Raw genomic sequence first — 21,830 nt, forward strand, 5'->3', positions numbered from 1 at the left:
AAGGTTCACTGAGCTTCTCTTCACTTTCCCCTTCCTGTGCCTAACTTGGAAACCCTCTCAAGGCAGTAAGTTAGAACAATTTAGGGCTCACCTGATAGGTGCCCATGTCTCAGGGTTTATGTCCAGGATCTTGAACGTATTCTTTTTGTGTATTTTGTCTGTTTTATTTTTTTCTTTATTATTCCTGGTAGGAGAGCAAAATCTAATTCCTGTTACTTCATAGAGGTTGCAGCACCCCTATTTCTAAAAATCAAAGTACGAAAAAGTCAATCTAGATGCCGAATAGGAACTTTTAGAGAATTCAGAATATATTCTGTACTGTGTGAAACCATGAACTAAGAAAACCCTTAATTCTTGTATTTAAAAGGCACTTTACTGGTTATAAAAACAGTTTCTGCTTGACCCTATGTGGGGGAGTGCAGGAGGCCCATCACCCTTTGCCCCAGGAGCTGAGCAGATGCTCCTGTGAGGTCTGTGGTGAAAACCTGTCCTTCGGGAGATGTGTCTCTCTATGAGATGTTAGCCTTAATCTTGGTTACTCTTCCAAAGGTCCTCCGCAGTAAGGATGGGCAATGACATCAAAGTGGCCAGGTGGGAAGTCTCAGCTTTCTGTTAGCTCTAGTGGGACCTAAGGGGTAACACCGGGCCCAAGTTGACTTCTCCCTGGGTAGCAAGAGAGTGATACCACCTTTGCTAGATCTGTGGCTGCAACCCAGGCCCTGAAGCAGGGCCAAAGATTTCCAGAGCCTCTCCTAGGTCCTTCTTGCTCCACAAGAAGCCTCAGAAAGGGAAAGTGTTCCATTCAGAGGATCTTTCTTTCTCTGTTGTCAGAAAAAAAAAATGTGAGTATAAAGCAGCAGAAACAGCACTAGGTACTGCCTGTAAGTTAGTGGTACTGCTGTGCCCAGGATAGAAGATGAGAAGGAAGAGGAACAGGAGGAAGAAGAGGGCAAGAGAGATATGTGAAAAACCTGGCTGCAGTTAGCAAAGTTTTGCAAGCCACCAGTCAGCGGGACAGAATCTGCAGGCACTAAAGTATTCACAGCTAAAGTGTTCACAGGAGGGTAGCACAGATGCGTATGTGTGTTAGAGTAGGGTGCAGAGAGTGGTTATGGAAACCTTGAAAGCAACCACAACAAACAAATGTTGAGCAGATCATATCCACGAGATGTTTCAAGGTGGATTGAAAGAAATGCGTGCCATGTGAAAAAAGGGATTGCTAGAGGAGAGAAAGAATTCAACCCCCCAAACCCCAAATATAAGTCCTTCAGTTGCATTTCCTACGTTGTGGAAACCCAAGGTGTTAAGAAAGCGGATTTGTAATAGATAAATCTTAAACTGGAAAAATCATTTCACTGACCATAGTATCTCCCCCACCAGGAAAATGTGGGGTTACTTTTTGCCACAGCACATCTTCAAACTCCTGTCGTGGTACACACTTGGTCACTTTGCCTGACTCTCCGCAGAGGTCTCCCTCTTTCCAAGCCTCACCCCAAATCCTATTCCACACAATTCTTCTTAACAACACTGGGGATTACATTGCCTTTAGGTGGCCAGCTAAATGGTAACCCCTGCGCTGCCTCATCAACATAACACAAACCCCTTTGATGACGTCGAGGGCTTCTGCTTTCCCTCGAACCCATCCTCCGCCCCCACCCGCATCTCAGTCTCACTCAGCCCACATGGCCAACCCGCAGCCGGTGATGTCATGATCCTTTTCCACTTGTGCCCAGGTATCTTAGGCAGGATAATGACGCGTCTTTCTCTTCTTCTTGTGTTCCTAACCTTTCTCCCAGGTTACTCACCATGGAGAGGGATTCTAGGATTGTCTGTTGCACCAATCCAAAACTTTAAAGAAAAAAGATGTAAAACAATGTATGCAAAGTATACCATTTATATGGACAAAATAAAAGTATAAGCATGTGTGATGCATATAGATACATAGCTTCGGGGCTGCTTCTCAGGGCTGCTGCTCGTAGTACCAGTACAGCTGTGTACTCTGTGTACATCATTCCTTCTACATTCTCATAGTATCCAAAGGGCCATTTTTAAATTTTCCTTGCCACACAGAATACAAGAGAAGAAAATTCAGGAGAAGAAGTTGCTGGCTAAAGTACAACAGAAGATGAGGTGTTTGATTTAAGACTGAGATTTTGGGTTTTTTTTTTTTTCTCTCTCTCTAACCTCAGGACTGGGTTAGAACGGGGGGGCTGGGAGGACGGAGGCGGGATGAGAAAGCCAACTTATATTTTCAGAATGGAGAGTGGAGTAACTTGATCCTTGAAGAGACTGGGTAGAAGTGGAAGGTGATTCTCTTCAAAAGAATCAAGCGGGCGCCTGGAGGTGAACTCAGCGCCAGGTGACTTTAGGGAGAGTCATCTACATACCTCCCTTCCCGCCTTCATTTCTCCATCCCCTCATTCCTCCTTCCCTTTCATCTCTCACCTCTCTCCTTCCTTCTCACTGCCTTTCTCTCTGCGTCTGCAGCCCTGGACACTGTTATTAAAGATCTTGGGATGTGGAGATTATTAGGTTGCAGGGGCCCAAATGAATTTCCCCAGTGCTGATTCCTTTAATCTCTCAATTCACATCAAAAGTTGGAGTAGCTGTTTCAATTTACCTTAGTAATCTACCCACATCTCAGGCCCCAGGGAAGCTGAGAAAGCAAGTATGTGATCCTAATAGTTTTTGAATATGGGAAATTCCTCATGCATGGAAAGAGACATCAGAAACAAGATGGCCTAGATGACAAAGAACACTCATCTTCCTAACACTGTGCAGCTATCCTTGTGGGGAACATGATAAATCCAGTGACTGAGCTCCCCTAACCCTGCCCCCAAACATCACCCATGCAAAACCTATCCTCAGACACTACCAGACATTGTGATGCCTTGAGCAGAGGGTAAGGGCTTAGACTCCTTGTACAGGGACAGTTGGGACAATCTCCAGTGTCATCTTAATTACTTATTATGACAGTTAAAAAAATTTTAAAGTTTACATGCCTGGAAAAAAGGGTAATTATTCTGAAGCCACGGTTACAAATAGCCACCAGAACTGGCTTTAAATCTTTAAATCATCTTAATTCATCTGTGCCCACTGCATGAGTTTCTTTTCTTTTCTTTTCTTTTCTTTTTTGAGATGGAGTTTTGAGATGGAGTTTTGCTCTTTTTGCCTAGGCTGGAGTGCAATGGCTCAATCTTGCTCACTGCAACCTCTGCCTCCCATGTTCAAGCAATTCTCCTGCCTCAGCCTCCCAAGTAGCTGAGATCACAAGCATGTGCCACCATGTCCGGCTAATTTTTTTTGTATTTTTAGTAGAGATGGGGTTTCTCCATATTGGTCAGGCTGGTCTTGAACTCCTGACCTCAGGTGATCCGCCTGCCTCAGCCTCCCAAAGTGTTGGGGATTACAGGCATGAATCGCCATGCCCGCCCTGCATGAATTTCTTATTGCTGCTGTAATAAATGACCACAAACAACTTCTTCAAATAACCCATATTTATGATCTTAGGGTTCTGACGATCTGAAGTCCAAAAGAAGTCTCACTGCACTACAGTGAATGTGTTGTTGACAGGTTTGCGTTCCTTGCTGGAGGCTGTGAGGAGACTGTGTCATTGCATTTTCCAGCATGTGGGGTTTGTCCACATTCCTTGACTGGTAGCCCTCCCACCTTCAACAGCAGCCATGGACACTCAAGTTATTGTCACATGGCATCCTTCTGACATGGACTGTCCTTCCTCCCTCTCTCATTTCTATGTACCCTTGTGATGGCACTGGGCTCTCCAGGGTAATCTGCTTGTTACAACATCCTTAACTTAATCACCTCTCCAAAGTCTCTTTGACATGTAAAGTAACACATTCACAGGTTCCAGGGACATGTAGTGGAGTTTATTTTTCCTAATGCAGCCACTCACTTCGGTGAACAAATTTCTGCAAGCCCCTCAGTCAGTGCTAGCCCCTCACTTCTGAAAGTCAGTGAGTTGAAAGCAACTCAGTCCAATGAGCAGCTTTGAGTGCCAACCAATCAACACCAGCTCACTTATGTCTGAGCCCTTCACCACTCTCTGAATCCCACATTTTCCACAAATTCTACATAAATCAGCAGTCCAGTCTGCTCAGAGAGACTTTACACCAGTAGGAGAAGCATAATTGTATTTCTATGTGATTAGGATCTGTTTTTGAGGAGACCAAGTAAGATGGCTCCAGCTGTAGGATGGAACCTCCACAGCCAATCCTGGAGGCCAGGGCAGCACGAGCCTTAGGCCAAGCTCAGATATGGCGTGACCAAAAGTCAGGAACCACCTGTCTCCCCTGGCCAACAACTGGCCCCCAGTCTCCCGGGAACTTGAATATTCCAGGTGCCCCACTTCTCTACAGGGGAGTTCCATGGGGAAGGACCATGCTGTTTTCTTGTGGCCCCTGAGGGCGGTGCACAAGGATTCCCATGGTCCCAGGAGCTGGGAGCAGCAGCGAGGCCAGGCCAGGACAGATCCAAAGATAACCACCCAATTCCCCCATTTAGCTGAAGGTTCAGAGCCAAAGGTTTGTGGGACCCCAGGTGCATCCACTCTGCTGCTGCCTTTCCCTCCTTACCATGTGGTCTTTGCTTCCTGTGAGATTTCTGCAACCAGAAGTCAGCCTATTGGGAAGTAAAAGCCACACCTAAAAACACTAAAGAGACTAGCATTAGTATTGATGCAATCCTATGGTCTGCAATGAATTACCTAGGATGCAGCTGGCACCTGGGACACCTGGCTAGGGCCTGTCCATAGAAAAGCTACCCCTATGCCCATTTAGACCTAGATGAAGGTTGCAGGGATCTAGCTGTTCACCAAGAGACTGACTCTTACCTGAGTGTCTGGAGCCTCAGTGCTGCAAGTTCTTGGCCTACACCGTGGGGGCGCTGCTCACACCCAGGGTCCAGGGCTTTCAGTGGAGTCTCCATAGCTCTAACACTGATTCCTCCTGGTTTGGTGCACCAAGGACCACCTCCCACAAAGTGGGCAGACGTAGAAAGTTACCAGATACAAAAGGTAAAAATTGCAAGGCATTGCTGGCTCAGTGAGGACAGAGAGTCCTCTCTCTATTATGATTTGGATGTGAAGGGAAGATGTCATAGGTCCTAAACATTGCAGCATGGCCAGTGTGTGCTGCCCAGGACCTGCAGTGCCGTGGTCAAGTGGAAGTTATTTTACTTCAGTAGAGGACAGTGTTCTCTTCTGGCCTTTTCCTCAGTGGCTAGATCTGTATCTCTCTCTCTCTCTCTCTCCCCTCTGCCCTCCTGTTCCCTGGCCCCCTTTGTTTTCTCTCTCTGTTCCCACCCTGCTGCCCCCTTCCACCTGCTTTCTCTTCTTCAGCTTTCATCGTTCATCCCCCTCTGCCCACCCATATGCCCCAGGCTAAGGCCCCTGCCCTGTCCTGGGTGAGGAGATGTGTATGATTTTAGGCGTTGCCCTCTAGACGTGTCCATGATGGGGAAACATGGCTCAGCTGCCAGTATAATGGTTTAAAAGAGTGGTCCTTTTGAAGGCTTTTTACATCTCCCATTCTAGGATCCTCTAGGACTTAAAATGTATGGGCCACAGTGGAATTCTTGGTTCCCCAGGACCTTGTGGTGCACGCCTTCTTTCACTGAGCATTCATAGGGTGGCTATTAGGTGCCAGGCCCTGCGCTGGGCTAGGGTCCCCATTGTGAGCAATCCTCAGTTCACTGCCTCATGGAGCCTACCTCTGCAGGCATCAAGAGGGTGGGGCTGTGAACCACATCTACCAGTGCTGAGCATCAAGGACGATGACGGCTGAGAACAGCCTGCTGGATTTGGCTATAAGGTAGGTAAGGACTTGTTTGATTCTGGGGAAAGCAATTTTAGCAATGGGGAGGAGAAAGCGTTGCTGCAGGGAGCTGAGGATGCTTAGTAGTGAGGAAATGAGGAGAACGGTGAGCTAGCATTTATGAAGCAACCTTCGCTTCCTACATGATGTTTATACTTTCCCCAACTTTCACATTTGTGTTTCTTCCCTTGCCAGAAGTTAGTCTCTTTATGGACTGGACTTGTAAAGTTCCTGAGTCATTGTCTTTGTTTGCATTCCTACCAGAATCCCTAGTGACTCTGCAGATCATGTTTAATGATAATGTTGACACTAAGTCATTGTGAGGATGAAATATGAATCTGCTAACAGAAATGTTTCTCTCGGTGGAGAGAGGTGGGGCCAGGAACTAGGACTACTACAGCTTCTCTCCGCCCTCACTGTCTAACCTTACAGGCAGCTCAAATCACTCAGAATCCAGTTTGCAGCCAGTGCAGACTTGCCTCTCCCTCCCAGTCTTCTTTCTTGGTGGTGACTGGGAGAGATTTAGGAGATTAATGAGGGCCAAGAAACAAAGCATGAATTATCACGGTTGCTGCACAGGTGTGGTCCTCTCAGTCTCTCTGCCTGAATTCCCAACACACCTCTCACCAGGTTGCTGGATGGTACAATAGGGTCATTGTAAGGTGGGTGGGTGCAGTGAGTCACCGAGGTCTTCCTGAGGTGCAGTGGGGCAGGGAGAGATCGCTTCCCTATCGCTGGAGCTGGGCCACACACTGGTGGTGGAATGCCCAGCTTCGGGGTCCATCTGCATGGCTGTATATTTCAATTATAGAGTCTCTACTAGGTTCTTTTTTTTTTTTCATATACTTTTGTTCTTGTTTTATGCGTTTGATCTATTGCTTTATTTATTTGACCATTTTAAACACACTTATGCTGACATCCTTCCAGATTGCTCTCCCTTTTGTTACCCGGTGCGAAATCTCTAGTCTGTTGTATGTACTTGTCATCCCTCGTGTGCCTGTGAGCCCATTCTAAGTGTATTTATCTCCTGTGGACATCTCCAAATGTCTGGAGGCGTCTCCACGAGGTGGCTTTGCATTTGTCTAGGGTTTTATGGCCCTTACAACTCTGGGGTAGTTTTTGGTTAATTTCTTTAATAGTGTGTATTTGTACCCCATGCCTTCTGGGAACACAGGTGCAGTGCTCTGATTTCTCTCAGATGACTTTGCCTCGCTCCAGGGCTCATTCTGTGTCTTGAGAGGTGATGGACTGAGCTTTCCAGTCTCCATCAGTGACAGGGCAGCTCTTTAGCAGCTCTCTCCTTTCACTGAGAGTTCAGTTCTAGTTCTTCACCACGGCCTGGGCCACGTGGCCTCCACTCTGGGGCACTGTGACAGTTATCAGTTCCCTTTGTGCTTCTGGCACCTGAATAATTCTCTTTCTGCCTTTTGATTGACCAAGTATTTTAACTTTTTGAGGGGAAGGGGAAGATTCTATGTTATCCAGCATTATTTGTGGTAGGAAAGGGGCTTTCTATAGCTGCTCCATGCTAAATCTTGGCAGAAGTCCTACCACTGTGGCCCAAATCTCCATCAAAAGAGATAGATATTTGCTTGATATTTTTCTTCTTGTTTTTCTTCATTAAAAAAATGTACGTTGGATTTGGCTATGATTTCTTGGATATGACACCAAAGGCACAGGCAATGTAAGAAAAAACATGTAAATTGGACTTCATCAAAACTAAAAACTTTTGTGCATCAAAGGACACTATGAATAGAGTGAAAAGGCAACCCACAGAATGGTAGAAAATATTTGCAATCACATATCTAATAAGGGCTTAATACCCAGAATATAAAAAGAACTCCTACAACTCAACAAAAAACAAACAACCCAATACAAAATGGGCAAAAGACTCAAATAGACATTTCTCCAAAGAAGATATACAAATGGCCAATAAGCACATTGAAAAATGCTTAACATCACCAATCATTAGGACAATGTGAAAGGAAACCAAAATGAGATACTATTTCACATTCATTAGGATGGCTATTATTGTAGGATGGCTATAATTGTAGTACACATTAAGTACTAGCAATACAAAGATGCCTTTAATTAGGTCTCTGTTCTTGAACGCAAAGTCAAGACAGAAAAGACAGACAAGTAAAACCACTATAAGTAGAGTGGCAAGTGCTATGATAGAGGCAAGGATGGAGTGCTCTGGAGCATAGAATAAGAGCATTAAAATCAGCTTTGGATAGGGGTCTTAGGAAAGGCCTTCTTGGGGAGATGATAGTTACACTGCTCTACAGGACAAGTAGAAACAGGTGGAAAGGGGGCCAAGGGCTTTCAGGGCAGCAAGAAGAGCGTGTGTCAAAGCACAGAGGCACATCACTGTGACATCAGTTCTAGCCTTGGTTGGCAAGGTGGGCAGGGAGCAGACCACAAAGGCTCTTGAGGGCTCTAGGGGATCCTGTATATTCAGAAGATCCAATGCCTGGTTTTACACATGGGAGCGATACCAGAACATTTGCCTTTAAAAACTTTCTTTGAGGCCGGGCGCGGTGGCTCAAGCCTGTAATCCCAGCACTTTGGGAGGCCGAGGCGAGTGGATCACGAGGTCAGGAGATCAAGACTATCCTGGCTAACATGGTGAAACCCTGTCTCTACTAAAAATACAAAAAACTAGCCGGGCGTGGTGGCGGGCGCCTGTAGTCTCAGCTACTTGGGAGGCTGAGGTGGGAGAATGGCGTGAACCCGGGAGGCGGAGCTTGCAGTGAGCCGAGATCACGCCACTGCACTCCAGCCTGGGAGCACAGCGAGACTCCGTCTCAAAAAAAAAAAAAAGCTTTCTTTGATCACAGGGTGGAGAAAGGAGTGGAAGAGGTTGAACTGGACAGGGAGAAGCTTAAGATAGTTTATTGCAAAATGGTAGCGGTCCTCTTCTCTAAAGGGTAGGGACCTGTAGTTGGTTTGGTTAAGTTAAAAAAATTGGTGAAAATGGATATTTATAAAAGGGATATTTAAAATATTTACTTTAACTTAAAACATGTATATTTATCAAAATTTTGCTATATTATCTTTCTTGCATAAATCACACTCACAGTGGATTTTAGTACGATTATTGCTATGGTTTGGATGTGTTCCTTAATTCATTAGCAGCGCAAGAAGGAAAAAATCAGGAGTCATTAAGTCTCCATATTATTCCTTTAGCAGGTGCACCCTGTATTAAAAAAAGAAGTATCACTATCCCCAAAAAACAGCGAGCTAGGGAAGAGATGGAAAAATATCAGGCACCCTACTGGTCTGTTTGCTACTTTAACAAAAAATTGGGCCATGCACGGTGGCTCATGCCTGTAATTCCAGCACTCTGGGAGGCCGAGGGGGGTGGATCACGAGGTCAAGAGTTTGACCAGCCTGGCCAACATGGTGAAACCCTGTCTCTACGAAGAATACAAAAATTAGTTGGGCATGGTGGCACATGCCTGTAATCCCAGCTACTCGGGAGGCTGAGGCAGGAGAATCGCTTGAACCCGGGAGGCAGAGGTTGCAATGAGCTGAGATCACACCACTGCACTCTAGCCTGGGTGACAGAACAAGACTCCATCTTGGAAAAAAAAAAAAAAAGAAATCACTGGCCATGGCTTTAAGACACCAGGCTAAAGGGAACTAACCAGAAATCCTTTACTTGGGCCCTCAAGTTTTGATAAGTAAGATCTAACTGGTACTAAGCTTCTAATTCACGATTCAGATCAACAAACCCCTGTGGAGTACCTCCTATAAGCAAAGTGAGTGGTAGAGAGAGACACCAGCAGGAAGGGTTGGTTTGGGGAGGAGATAATGAGCCCAGTGAGGGCACATTGTGTTGGTCCTGTTAGTAATGCCCAGTGGGCATTCACAGTTTGAGTTTGGAGAGAAGATCTAGCTTGAGAAGCAGAGGGAGAGAGAGAGAGAAAGAGAGAGATGAGGGCCTGGGAATGTGCCCACATTAGAGAGATGAGGTAGTGTGATGGTTAATATTAGGTGTCAACTTGATTGGATTGAAGGATGCCTAGATAGCTGGTAAAGTATTGCTTCCGGGTGTTACCATGAGGGTGTTGCCAGAGGACATTCACATTTGAGTCAGTCGACTGGGAGAGGAAGACCCACCCTCAATGTGGGTTGGCATCATCCATTCGGCTGCCAGCGTGGCTAGAACAAAGCAGGACGAAGAAACTGGCTTGCTGAGTCTTCTGGCTTTCATCTTTTTCCCATGCTAGATGCTTCCTTCCTTTCCTCCTGCCCTTGGACATCAGACTCTTTTCTCTCATGCCTCACATCCAACCAAATCCCCAAGCCCATGTGACGCTTCACCCAAATATCCTTTGAATCCATCCCCAGCCACCCACTCTCCTGGCCACCACCACCTCTGATCTGGATACTGCAGCAGCTTCCTAACGCTCATACTCTTTTTGCTTTGCCCTGGCACAGTGTCTGAAACATTACAGAGATTCAAATATCCATTGCATGATGCAATGGTCAGGAAGGATGAACAAAGGCTGCTGGGCCAGTGACTAGTAGGGGAAACGTTTCAGTAGAATGCTGAGGGCAAGTGTTAGAACTCAAGGGGTTCAGGACTGAGTGGTAATAAAGCAAATAGAAGCCTTTGGTGTAGACACATACAAAAGCGCAGTAATTTTCACGAAGGGGAAATATTTAAGGCAGCAAATCGAGGGTGTGGAAGTGTTGAGGAGTCTTTTGTTTTACTTTTTTGGTTGCAGAGAGCAGATAATCCTTTAAGGAAGAGTATAAATTTAAGATAATTTAAAATGTAAAGGAATATAACATTCATTACAGGAATTGTTAGGGGATCATCGGGAATGTATTTTAAGAATTACAAGTGTGTGTTAGCTATCTATTATTGTGTAACAAATTACTACAAACTTAATCACTCAACACAATTTCGCTGTCTCACAGTTTCTGTGGGTCAAGGGTCTGGGCATGCCTTAACTGGGCTTACAGCCCAGGGTATCTTAGAAAGCTGCAGTCAAGGTGTTGCCCAGGGCTTGGGGTCTCACCTGAGGCTCAACTGGGAAAGAATCGCTCCCAAACTCACATAGTTGTTGGCAGGATTCGGTTCCTCGAGGGCTGTTAGCCTGGGAACATTAGCTTGTAATTGGCTGTTGCTCAGGAGCATCCTCAGTTCTTTGCCATGTCAGCCTCTCCAGACTTGCTTCATTAAAACGTACAAGCTGAGAAGGGAATAGAGACCCTGCTGGCAAGATGGAAGACAGTCCTATGTAACCAAATTGTGGAAGTGACATACCATCACTTTTGCTGTATTCTAATGGTTAGAAGTGTGTCATAGGTCCTGCTCACACTCAGTGAGAGGAGATTGCACAAGAATGTAAATATGAGAATGGGGGATTATTGGGGGTTATCTTAGCATTCGCTCACCACAAGCTGTATTGCAAGAATTTAAGAGTAAAGATAGCTCTTAGAATGGGAACACTGACATAATGGGAACCGGAAGAAATTTATGAAGATACCGTCCCACCCCTACATCCTACCTTCTTCCTTCTCATCACTTCACAACCTTTTCAAAGGAGTAGACTACCTTGTACTGCCTTTACTTCCTAATTTGCCCTTTAAAACACCCTCCCCCCAAACGATTTTGATGCAGGTGGATTAGAGACCATGTTTTGGGAAGTTCTTCTCTGCTCATTTTCCCTGGGTAACCTCCAAACTCATGACTTTGGTCTATGTGCAGATGACATACTATTCTATATCTCCAGCTCGGCTCTCTCTTTCTCAAATTCCCAGTTCATCTGTTTAACCTAATATCCCATAGCTAGGATTTTTATTGTTGCAAGTGATAGAAAATTCAATTTAAATTATTTTAGGCAAAAGCAGGGACATATTGACTCATATAGCTGCACAGTCAAGGCACAGCTTTAGCTTTAGCACAGCTTAAGAATTACAACTGTGTGTTAGCTATCTGTTATTGTGTAACAAATTACAACAAACTTAATTACTCAACACAATTTCACTGTCTCACAGTTTCTGTGGGTCAAGGGTCTTAGTGTAGCACTAGGAGTTGGTATCTTTTTAAAATTTCTTGGCTCCATTTCTCCAATGTTGGCTCCACTCTTAGATCCCTTCCCTGTTGTCTTGAGATGGCTATTGGCATGTCTAAGGCTACAAACTCTCAGATTACAATCCACCGAGAAGGAGGAATAAGCAATTGCCTTTATCCCAGAATTTTCAGCGAAGGTACTGAGATTCCTTTTATTTTGACCAGCTTAGATCACAAGACCACCCTCGGCCAATTGCTGTGTCCAAAGGAATGCAGGGCACTCATTAGTTTCGGCATAGGTGTGTCCTTGACTCTTAGAACTGGGGAAGAACCCTACCCAAACTAAGAACATCAAGAGATGGGGAGTGCAGAGCAGGACTTGATTCAGGAAGAAGGGGAGATGGATGCTGCAAAAACAAGGAGCAGGCACACACAAGGAACACATCTCAAATACAACATGGTTTGTTTGTTTGTTTATTTATTTATTTATTTGAGACAGTCTCATTGTGATGCCCAGGCTGGAGTGCAGTGGTGCGATCTTGGCTCACTGCAACCTCCGCCTACTGGGTTCAAGTGATTCTCCTGCCTCAGCCTCCCAAGTAGCTGGGAATACAGGCGTGAGCCACCGCACCTGGTCCGTTTTTCTTGTAAGGTATAATTTAATTAATTATCCCATAAACCAATGAAATATGGGTGTGAAGAGATAGTTTTTATCTTTATGAAAGTCAAATTGAATTCTTTTCAAAGACTTGATGATTCAAATGTGCTGAAGATAATTGCAGTTGCTGCAGGTATAGCTGAGACAACTGTAAACGGCTGAGGCAGTGGCTCACCCTAAGGCGCTGGCCTTCATTTTGGAATGTCAGAGCCAAAAATGACCTCAGATGTGGTCTAATCCATTTCACTGAATTTATGAAGGAATAAACCATGATCTAGAGAAATTTTTGCCAATTAGTTAAAACTCATATAAATGGATAAGGAATCAGAAGTTTTCGGGAAACACATCACTTCTTCCCTGTGCTTCTTAGGAATAATTGCACATTGCACAAACCTGCCCCTCTTTCTCTCTCCTCTAACCTGTCATCTTTAACCCTGGGTCAGTCTTCTTACCTTCTTTCTGGGCTCTCTTTCCCTGCTGCTTTATCAGAGGGTTTAGAAAATTAAAACTAGTGTTAACACTAGCTTAAGCCAAACATGAAGACCTTGGCAACACGAGCCTCCTTTCTATTCCACAAACATCCCAGATCCTTCTCATCTTTGGAGGACCTCTGCCCTTCCTGTTCCTTCTCTTTAAATGCCTTCTCCTTCTTTTCAAATGTTTGCTCTTTCTAGTTCTTCATATCTCAGCACAAATGGCATGTCCTCAGAATAGTGCCCTCTCATAGTCCCCATGAATCTGTAACATAATTATAATCTGCCCTTCCTAGAATTTATTATACTCTGATAGTCCTTTGTTTATTTAGTCATTGTTCTCTCCTGCAACTAGAAGTTACACTCAGTGAAGGCAGGACCTTGTCTGTCTTGCTGGTTGTATTCTCAGGATCTATGACAGTGCCAACAGGGGTAGCAGTGAGTAAACAATGACAATAAGTGACATCTCTCCATCAGTCAACAATTTAGAGATGAATCTGGCTGTACTATTAGTCATGATTATGTGTACACCCAAGATGCATTTTTCTTATTTACTATGCAGCTTCTATCAATCTAATTTATATTCCTCCCACTTTCCACCCTCCCATGCACAAATTCACCAACTCTCCAGTTCATGTTTTAAAAAAGTGACATTGTTTTATTACTATTGGCAGGTGGGGCCTGCATGAGGTGGTTGGTGTGCTGGGCTCAGGGGATGTGTGGGCTATGGAGATGATGACAGAAAGGCTGGAAGGAAAGGGGATGCGTTTGAAGGCCAGGCCCAGGGGGTCCTCAGATCCGCTTCTGGGAAGGGACAGCCTTGAGGAAGGAGTCATGGCAAGCCATAGCTAGGCCACCAATCAGATTCAGAAATTCTGAGAAATCTAGCTGTCCATCACTGTTGGTATCCAGTCTCTTCATCATGCGGTCAAGGACACCGGGGTCCTTCTGGTTCTGCAGAGATAATAATAATTATACCTTTATATTGCATCTTCTAAGGTGCTTTCAAATATGCTGCCACATTTTATTCTCACAGGAGTATAAGGTACAGGATAGGGATTATTAATATTCCCATTTTCCAGATGCAGAAACAGACTAAAAGAGGTGAAGTGACCTGCCTAAGGGGCAGACCTGGGGCTTGGACCAAAGGTTTTCCCACTCCTCGTCCAGGGCTTTTTCTATGACATTAGGGGCTATTCAGTTTTGTAAAGCCAGCGGAACACTTCTTTCAAGTGTTGCATGCAACTCCAATAGATAAACTGTATAAAAGTGCAACGGGTCCAGGTGGAAAAAGGCCACAGGCCCTGCCTAATCACTCTCATCCTCCACTTGCCCAAGCTGCCAACGCAGATACACACTTAGAGCCACTGGTTACATATGGCTATTTACATTTACATTTAAATTAACTAATTTAGAAAGCCAGTCTGTTAGTCACACCAGCCACATTTCAAGTGCTCAGTGGGCACATGTGGCTGGTGGCTACCATACTGGATAGAGCAGATATAGAATGTATTTCCACCACTGCAGAAAGTTCTATTGGACAGGGCTGCCCTAGAACCTTTGGGGTGTAAGAATAAAATTTGAAAACAATTCCATTATGTCATATACCATTTCATATATCTCTCTTCCTAAATGGAAAAACTCCTGGCTTAGAGTGAGTTAAAATGAAGCAAGAGTGTGAGGCGTCAGTTGCTGGTCCTTCATTCCTGGCCATTCTGTCAGGGTCTTGTTTCATGTTGTGGGTATTTGGGGAAGTGGGGGAGACAGGGACCAGTACCTTTGTGAAGGCAGCCAGTTCTGTATTCATGAAGCTTAGGAACTCTGTCTTGGAGAGAGTGTAGTTATAACCATCCTTTCCAGCGTACTTCTGGAAAACAGCAATCAGGGACTCGATGCACCGCTCAGTTTCTGTAGGGCTGGAGACTTTTGCCTTTGGAGAAAAAAAATGCAGGGCTCAGACAAGGGAAGAAGTCAAGGGCTGGATACTGCAGAAAACTCCATGGAATCTTATTTCAGGTCAAAGCAGTTTCCTAAAAGAGTGAGTCATTTTTTTCAGGGGGCTGAGGGGTTCAAGACAACCACAAAAAGTCACACTCTGTGACCTTCCGTCCTACCCCCTCCACATGTTTATTCCAGGTGAAATATATGGAGGGTAAATGTGGGGCATTGTCGGCATGTTTAAAAGCAGTAGACTGCCTAGATGAGAGTGAGGGTGACAAGGTTTACTCATACTTTTAGAATGTGTGGATAAATACATGTGTAACTCTATATCCACAAATCCATATGCACACCAAGCACTGTCTATAGGTTAATAATTTCCAACTTTCCAAGAGTGTATGGAGGCTTTTGTGATTAATGAAATGTCAGTTCTTTTTAAAGCAATACCAAATTCCTGGGACTCACACATTTCCTTAGAGAAAACTAAAAGCATAGCTATCATTGTGTATGCAGTGGGAGAGAGAACTTTTTAGATGTTTGAAAATGGCTTTCATATTTAAGAGTTAGGAATCATTAATCTTAGATGTGAGGAAACGGACAGGAGAAGGGAATGGATATGACAGAGCCAGCCCTGGAATCTGGGCCTCTCAGTCCCGTTCTGCAGTCCTTAGCCTTGCAGGCTTCCACTTCCTGGTGAGAAATAGTGACAGAGAAGGTGGAGCTTCTCTGGAGGTCACTCCAAACCAGGAAGCTCTCAGGTTGTTGCTTACACAGCATCTACAATGTAAGATATTTAAATCTTGTACTGGGCTCATCTTTCCTCACAGCAGAATTTTTCAGGGAAATTCTACAGGGCCCAGTCATCCGGTTACTCCAGCAGGGACTTGGGGTCCCAAAAGTGAGGAGCTGTTGGGCTCCCTCTGGTGGATAGAAGCCGCAATTACAGACTTCCTGGGAAACCGGCCTGACCACACCCTTCCTCTGAGACTTCACCTCCCAGCATTAACAATGATTTATGTTTGGATGGTGACATTGGCAACTTAGCATTTAGCCTTTCGTTTGTTCTTAGGATGGACTTCCTGGAGCTCAGAGCTACAGGCTTTCTCACTCCGTAATTCACACGTGCTAAGAACTGATCTGAGCCCTTAGCTACACAGCTGCAGATTGAGCCCTCCTTCCTGTACAGCCTTTATGCTACAGAGATCCTAGCTGAGAGCCTGCCTCCCATTGCATCTTACAGCATTAGAACCCCTGAACCCTAACACTTTTACCCAAGAATCACATGGTTGGAGGATGACTATTTTTGTTTTGCCCTAAATTGAACTTTTCCTGAAGAAAAAAGAAAAGTGTTGGTAGGTTCAGGGGCCTTTAGGGGAGAAACAAAATACCACAGCCTAGAAACAGATGTGTTTGTTCTGTTACAACATGCCCTTTATATCAGGCCTAAAATCTCCGTCTTACTAAGGTATCAGATGACAGGAAGGAGGCTGGCTGGCAGGCCACACCAGGCTGAGGAGCGTGGGCTTTGTCACCTTTCTCTGGAACTACAGATTCTCCCCCTGCCCCTTTTCCTTCCAGAATGCAGACAGTTTTGCTTTTCCAGTTTCACAGTGCCTTTCTGTTACACATTTTTCTCTCCTTAACATCAGTCTTGATGTAATTTAGAGATTACCTTCTTTTGAAAACTGTTGCTGTTGCTATCAGCCACAAGAAAATTAAAACCTCTTTGCATTTCCTCCCAGAGGTAATTCTCCAAAGTGAAAGAAAGAAATACAATTATGAAATTACTAAAATGTAATGGCATAATCTTTAGAGCTCCAGGGCACTTTGGAGATGGGTCCTGAGGACGCCCAGAGACCGAAAAGCTCTGCCCAGGGTGGAGCCGTGGCTGAAAGAGAGAACAGGTGCTCGCCACACCTCATGGCACTCTTGGAGTCTTATTTGGTGGGGATGGCGATAGCAAGGAGCAAACATTATGATAAACGGATACTGTGAAATAATTTTTAAAATGCATGCTAAGCGCTCAACATTTGAGGAAAGAATAAAAAAATACAATGAAAAGGAAGTAGCAATTTTAAAAACCTCAACTATTGTCTTCTCATTCTTAACCAACACCCTCCGGAGCTTTCTGTCCCTGCTGTAGCAGGACTGCAACCCCAGCCAGTATGGAAGGGAATGGGCGTGGCTGTGTTCCAATACTTCATTTATAGACGCTGAAGTTTGATTTCCACATAATTTTCTCATGTCAGAAAGTATTTTTCTTCTTTTGATTTCTTTCAACCATTTACAAACGTAAATTTTATTAGCTTGTGGGTAGAACAGAAAACCCGACTTGGCCCGCGGGCCAAAGTTTGCTGGCTCTCTTCACTAAGGAGAGGTAAAGAAAGAGATTTTGGAGGTGGAATTATGGAAAATATGAGTTCAACCGGGACATGAAAGGAGATAAGAAGAGAAAAATAAGTTACGGAGTGAGTCCCTAAAAAGATGGTGGGGTAAAAGGAAGAGGAAAGAGAGGGCTCAGCTGGGACCGGGTTCCTCCCACATTCTTGGCCGCAGTGCTGCCGGCGGCGACCGGCTAAAGTTTCAGTCCCGTTGGGTCTTGGCCGTCTGCCGGCTGCTTACTGAAACTTCGATTTTCCCTGGGGCTAGACGACCAAGTTCTAAAATGTCCCTTTTCTGGTCTACAGAAATAACTAGTGACCCTTCGCAGCTTTCCAGCCCCCTGCCTTCAACTTGCTCCTAGGCGTCCCTGGGCTCCCGGGAGAGCACGGGCGAGGGGCTGCAGGCACGGACCCAGGACCGGTCCCCGCTCCCGAGCGGTGAGCTGCCAGCACTTCCTCTTTCCCAGCCCCGGGCCTTGTCGTGACTGGGAAGGCTAAAGAACCTCCGCTGCTACCCTAGGCTGTCACCACAGGGATGATTTTAGGGCTTCTTCCTTCCATCCCTTCTTCCCTTAGTTCCATCCCACGAGGCTGATTTTTCCTGCAGTTTCCTGCCACGTCCACACATAAGTCAAAGATAAAGTCGGCTGAGAAGTGTGTGTGTATGTTTTTTTAAATTCTTTTTCTTTTCATGTACGAAGACCACGAAGAAGAAGAAGAAAAGCGAGGCTTACCATGTTGGAGCTGAGCGAGGCGCGGGAGGCTGTGGCTGGGAGCGGCGCTGAGAGCTCTGTGCGCGCGGCGTGCGGGTCTGGAACCTCTCCCCGACCCACGCCCTTCCCGGCCCAGCCTTGCCCAAGCCTTACTCAGACAGCCTCCGCGCCCGCCCCGCCCCGCCTCCCGGGCTGGGCCTGGGACGGCGGCCTGCGCTAACCACAGAACTGCGCTTTAAGAATCAAACCCACCGTCCTCTCCAGAGATTTAAGCAGTCTCACTCTCCCTCCTTTCCCTCTTTTCCCTCCTCTTTCCCCCCCGGCCCCCTCCACCCCGTCCTGTGAATCTTGAAGATTTTTGACTTTGTAGAATTACAAGTTTTGCACAGTAGTCTTCAGGAAGTCTGTCCATGTCCGTGGGTCTTTCATGAGCTCATTCTGGGCATTTAGGTTAGATAGGCAGAAAGGTCTCTTTCAAAAACAATAGTGGGCCGGGCGCGGTGGCTCAGGCCTGTAATTCCAGCACTTTGGGAGGCCGAGGCGGGAGGATCACGAGGTCAGGAGATCGAGACCATCCTGGCTAACACGTTGAAACCCCGTCTCTACTAAAAATACAAAAAATTAGCCGGGCGTGGTGGCGGGCGCCTGTAGTCCCAGCTATTCGGGAGGCTGAGGCAAGAGAATGGCGTGAACCCGGGAGGCGGAGCTTGCAGTGAGCTGGAGCTTGCAGTGAGCTGAGATCCGGCCCCTGCACTCCAGCCTGGGCGGCAGAGTGAGACTCTGTCTCAACAAACAAACAACAAACAACAAAAGCAAGAGTATTAGGACAGAGTGTGGGTCAGAATTGTAGACAAGTTCCTAGGAGTTGGGGCTGTCTATTGCTCCACAGGGAAGATATTTAAGAAGATATTTAACAGTAAACAGTGGTGAGTATTGCCAAATCAATTGCCATGGGATTATTGTCAAGGGACGACTGCCGCCCCTCTCTCTCAAACTTTTCTGTAAACTGAGGACAGCCGCAAAGACAAAATCCAAAAACCAAACTACTGCACTTAAAAATTGATCCGTGCTAGTAAGGCATTTATCTGTGTGCAGTTTGCAACTAAATTGGGAGTTGTATTAATAATCAAAAGCCCTGCATTCCAGTCTTGTGTGTTACTTCATTGCAATACTTTTGACAAGACTTGTCACTCCTTTGAGCTTCCATTTCCTTATTTGTAATAGGTCTTGAGATAGGCCTTTCCTGTTTCATAAGATTGTTAGGACTGTCAAGTAAAGTGAGGGCTTAGAAAGGTCTCCAAAAACTGCAGAGTAGATTCGAATGAAAGATAATGGGCTGTAGGCATTGTGTGAACTGCTTCCCCGCACCTGCTCTCACAGGTGCCCTGAGCACGTGAGACAAATCTCCATCTCAGTTCTCAGCTACTCCAGACCCACATTTTCAGTTACTTGTTTATGAATCCACTTGAGAGTCCCACTTGCACTTCAGACTCAACAATTCAAGAATAACTAATTTTCCCCAAATCTGTTTTTCTCTTCTTCTTTGCTAAGGGTACTATCACTCTACCATTTTCCCTGCTTGAGAGCATTGGAGCCACTGAGTCTAAATGCCTTTTTGACTCACAATTTTTTTCAAGTGCCAGGTAATAGACTTCAAACCTTTGGTGGTGGTGGGTGTTACGTGAATGGCTGCTGGGGTTCCTTAATACCTTAAAGTTATACGTAAATTTTCTGCATAAGAGAAATTTTTCTGGTGAAGAATCCATATCTTTCATCTGATTCTCAGAAACATTTATGATCCCAAAATATTAAGGAATCATTTGTCTAAATTACTTCATCACTCGATCATGGGGCCTTCCACACCACAGTTCTTTTCTTTTTTTTCTTTTTTGAGATGTTGTTTCACTCTCGTTGCCCAGGTGGGTGGCTGGAGTGCAATGGTGTGATCTCAGCTCAATGCAACCTCTGCCTCCCGGGTTCAAGCAATTCTCCTGCCTCAGCCTCCTGAGTGGCTGGAATTACAGGTGTGTGCCACCACACCCTGCTAATTTTTTGTGTATTTTTAGTAGAGACGGGGTTTTATCATGTTGGTCATGCTGGTCTGGAACTCCTGACCTTGTGATCTACCCGCTTCGGCCTCCCAAAGTGCTTGGATTACAGGTGAGAGCCACCATGCCCAGCCACTACAGTTCTTTTTAAGAGAAAATGCCTCACTTATAGCCTCTGCTCAAGGGGCAGCCCAGATGGCCAAGTTTTGCATGAGTTGACACACTGTGACCCTGTTAGAGTGGATTGGGTTGAGGTTAGCTCTGGACACCAGCACTGCCCATCTATAGGATGGCCAGTAGTAGATGTTTCATGACATAACACGGAAAGATGAACTAGCGCCGAAAAGCTTCTTGTTCTTGGGAAGCTGAAATTAGAAGCACATAGAGAATTAGGCATTTAGAAGAGCCGAAGCTGAATATTTGCATAGACAGAACATGAAGTCATGGCAAATAAAAATTATGGAGAAGACATCATGAGTAAGTGGAAGCTATGAAATTTGGAAGAAATACACAGAGAGGAATGTAAGCCAATTGCTAACTGTAAATTAAAGAAAAAGCTACTTGGGTGTTCGCTGAGTTGTGAAAACGGTGAACCACTGGGAGTGAAGAGCCTGCAGTCTGACTGCATTAGCGTTTTTGTTCTTCCTAAACCTAGTTGTTAGTTTTTCTTATTTTCTCTATGACATTTGTTCTTTCAATAACTCTTCAGCCCCATGAAGTAGCTTGAATGAAACCAAAGAAAAAAGCTAGGTCAGGTGCCGTGGCTCACGCCTGTAATCCCAGCACTTTGGGAGGCTGAGGCGGGAGGATCACGAGGTCAGGAGATCGAGACCATCCTGGCTAACAGGGTGAAAACCCGTCTCTACTAAAAAATACAAAAAATTAGCTAGGCATGGTGGTGGGTGCCTGTAGTCCCAGGTACTCGGGAGGCTGAGGCAGGAGAATGGCGTGAACCCGGGAGGCAGAACTTGCAGTGAGCCGAGATAGCGCCACTGCACTCCAGCCTGGGCGACAGAGAGAGACTCCGTTTCAAAAAAAAAAAAGAAAAAGAAAAGAAAAATGCTAAACCAAATAAGTATGACTTGTCCAGAGCCAGGTTGGGGGATCAGCCCCACCCAGTTAGGGCTGCCTGCCTGACAGCTGCTCCCCAGGGTCATGCTGAAAGGGATTTCTAGGTTACCAGTCAAAGGAGGGAGAGTTCAGGAAAGGTAGCAGGCCAGGTAGATTTGACAAAGTAGGCAAACAATGAATCGAACTGAAGGGCTGGAGCCAGCAAGGAGCTGAGGATGAGTGAGAGCTGGTAAACTGACAGCAAGAGACAAAAATGATATACAGATGATTAAAAGGGCTGCTCAGGAAATAAAGGTAGGAACTTCCATGCCTCAAGGTAATTCTTATGTGCAATTTGATCTCTGTGTAGCATTGGGTTCATTCTGAAATGGACACAGTACAATGTGACAAACCCAATAGCAAGGGTGTGACAAAGATTCAATGACAATGCCAGGAAAGAAATGACAGGTTAACTCCGGGAGTGCAAGGAAAGTGTCCTGGAAAAGTGCTGCTTGAGGTGGGTATTGAAGGGTAAATAAGGATTCACCAGGTGGATGAACATGGTAGTGAAAATAGGTGAACTCAGGCAGGATAGCACAGTATTTACAGCCACAGACTGCCACGAGACTGGGGTTCAAATTCCAGTCACTAAAATGTTGCTGTCACAACATATTAGTGATATGAAATCTAGCAAGTTATACGTTGGC

The 21,830-nt window shown here is 45.4% G+C and overlaps 1 protein-coding gene across 1 annotated transcript; it reads right to left on the bottom strand.

Annotated features, from left to right (window-relative positions):
- Nucleotides 1-13,624: 13,624 nt before the first annotated feature.
- On the bottom strand, nucleotides 13,625-18,183 carry S100A11 (S100 calcium binding protein A11). The gene is made up of 3 exons (XM_025384162.1): nucleotides 18,047-18,183; nucleotides 14,771-14,923; nucleotides 13,625-13,947 (listed from the first exon to the last, which is right to left on the bottom strand). The coding sequence occupies exons 1-3, from the start codon at nucleotides 18,047-18,049 to the stop codon at nucleotides 13,786-13,788; spliced, it is 318 nt and encodes a 105-aa protein (XP_025239947.1). The 5' UTR covers nucleotides 18,050-18,183; the 3' UTR covers nucleotides 13,625-13,785.
- Nucleotides 18,184-21,830: the final 3,647 nt, after the last annotated feature.

The sequence above is a fragment of the Theropithecus gelada genome, chromosome 1 (genome assembly GCF_003255815.1).
Source record: "Theropithecus gelada isolate Dixy chromosome 1, Tgel_1.0, whole genome shotgun sequence".
Lineage (NCBI taxonomy): Eukaryota > Metazoa > Chordata > Mammalia > Primates > Cercopithecidae > Theropithecus > Theropithecus gelada.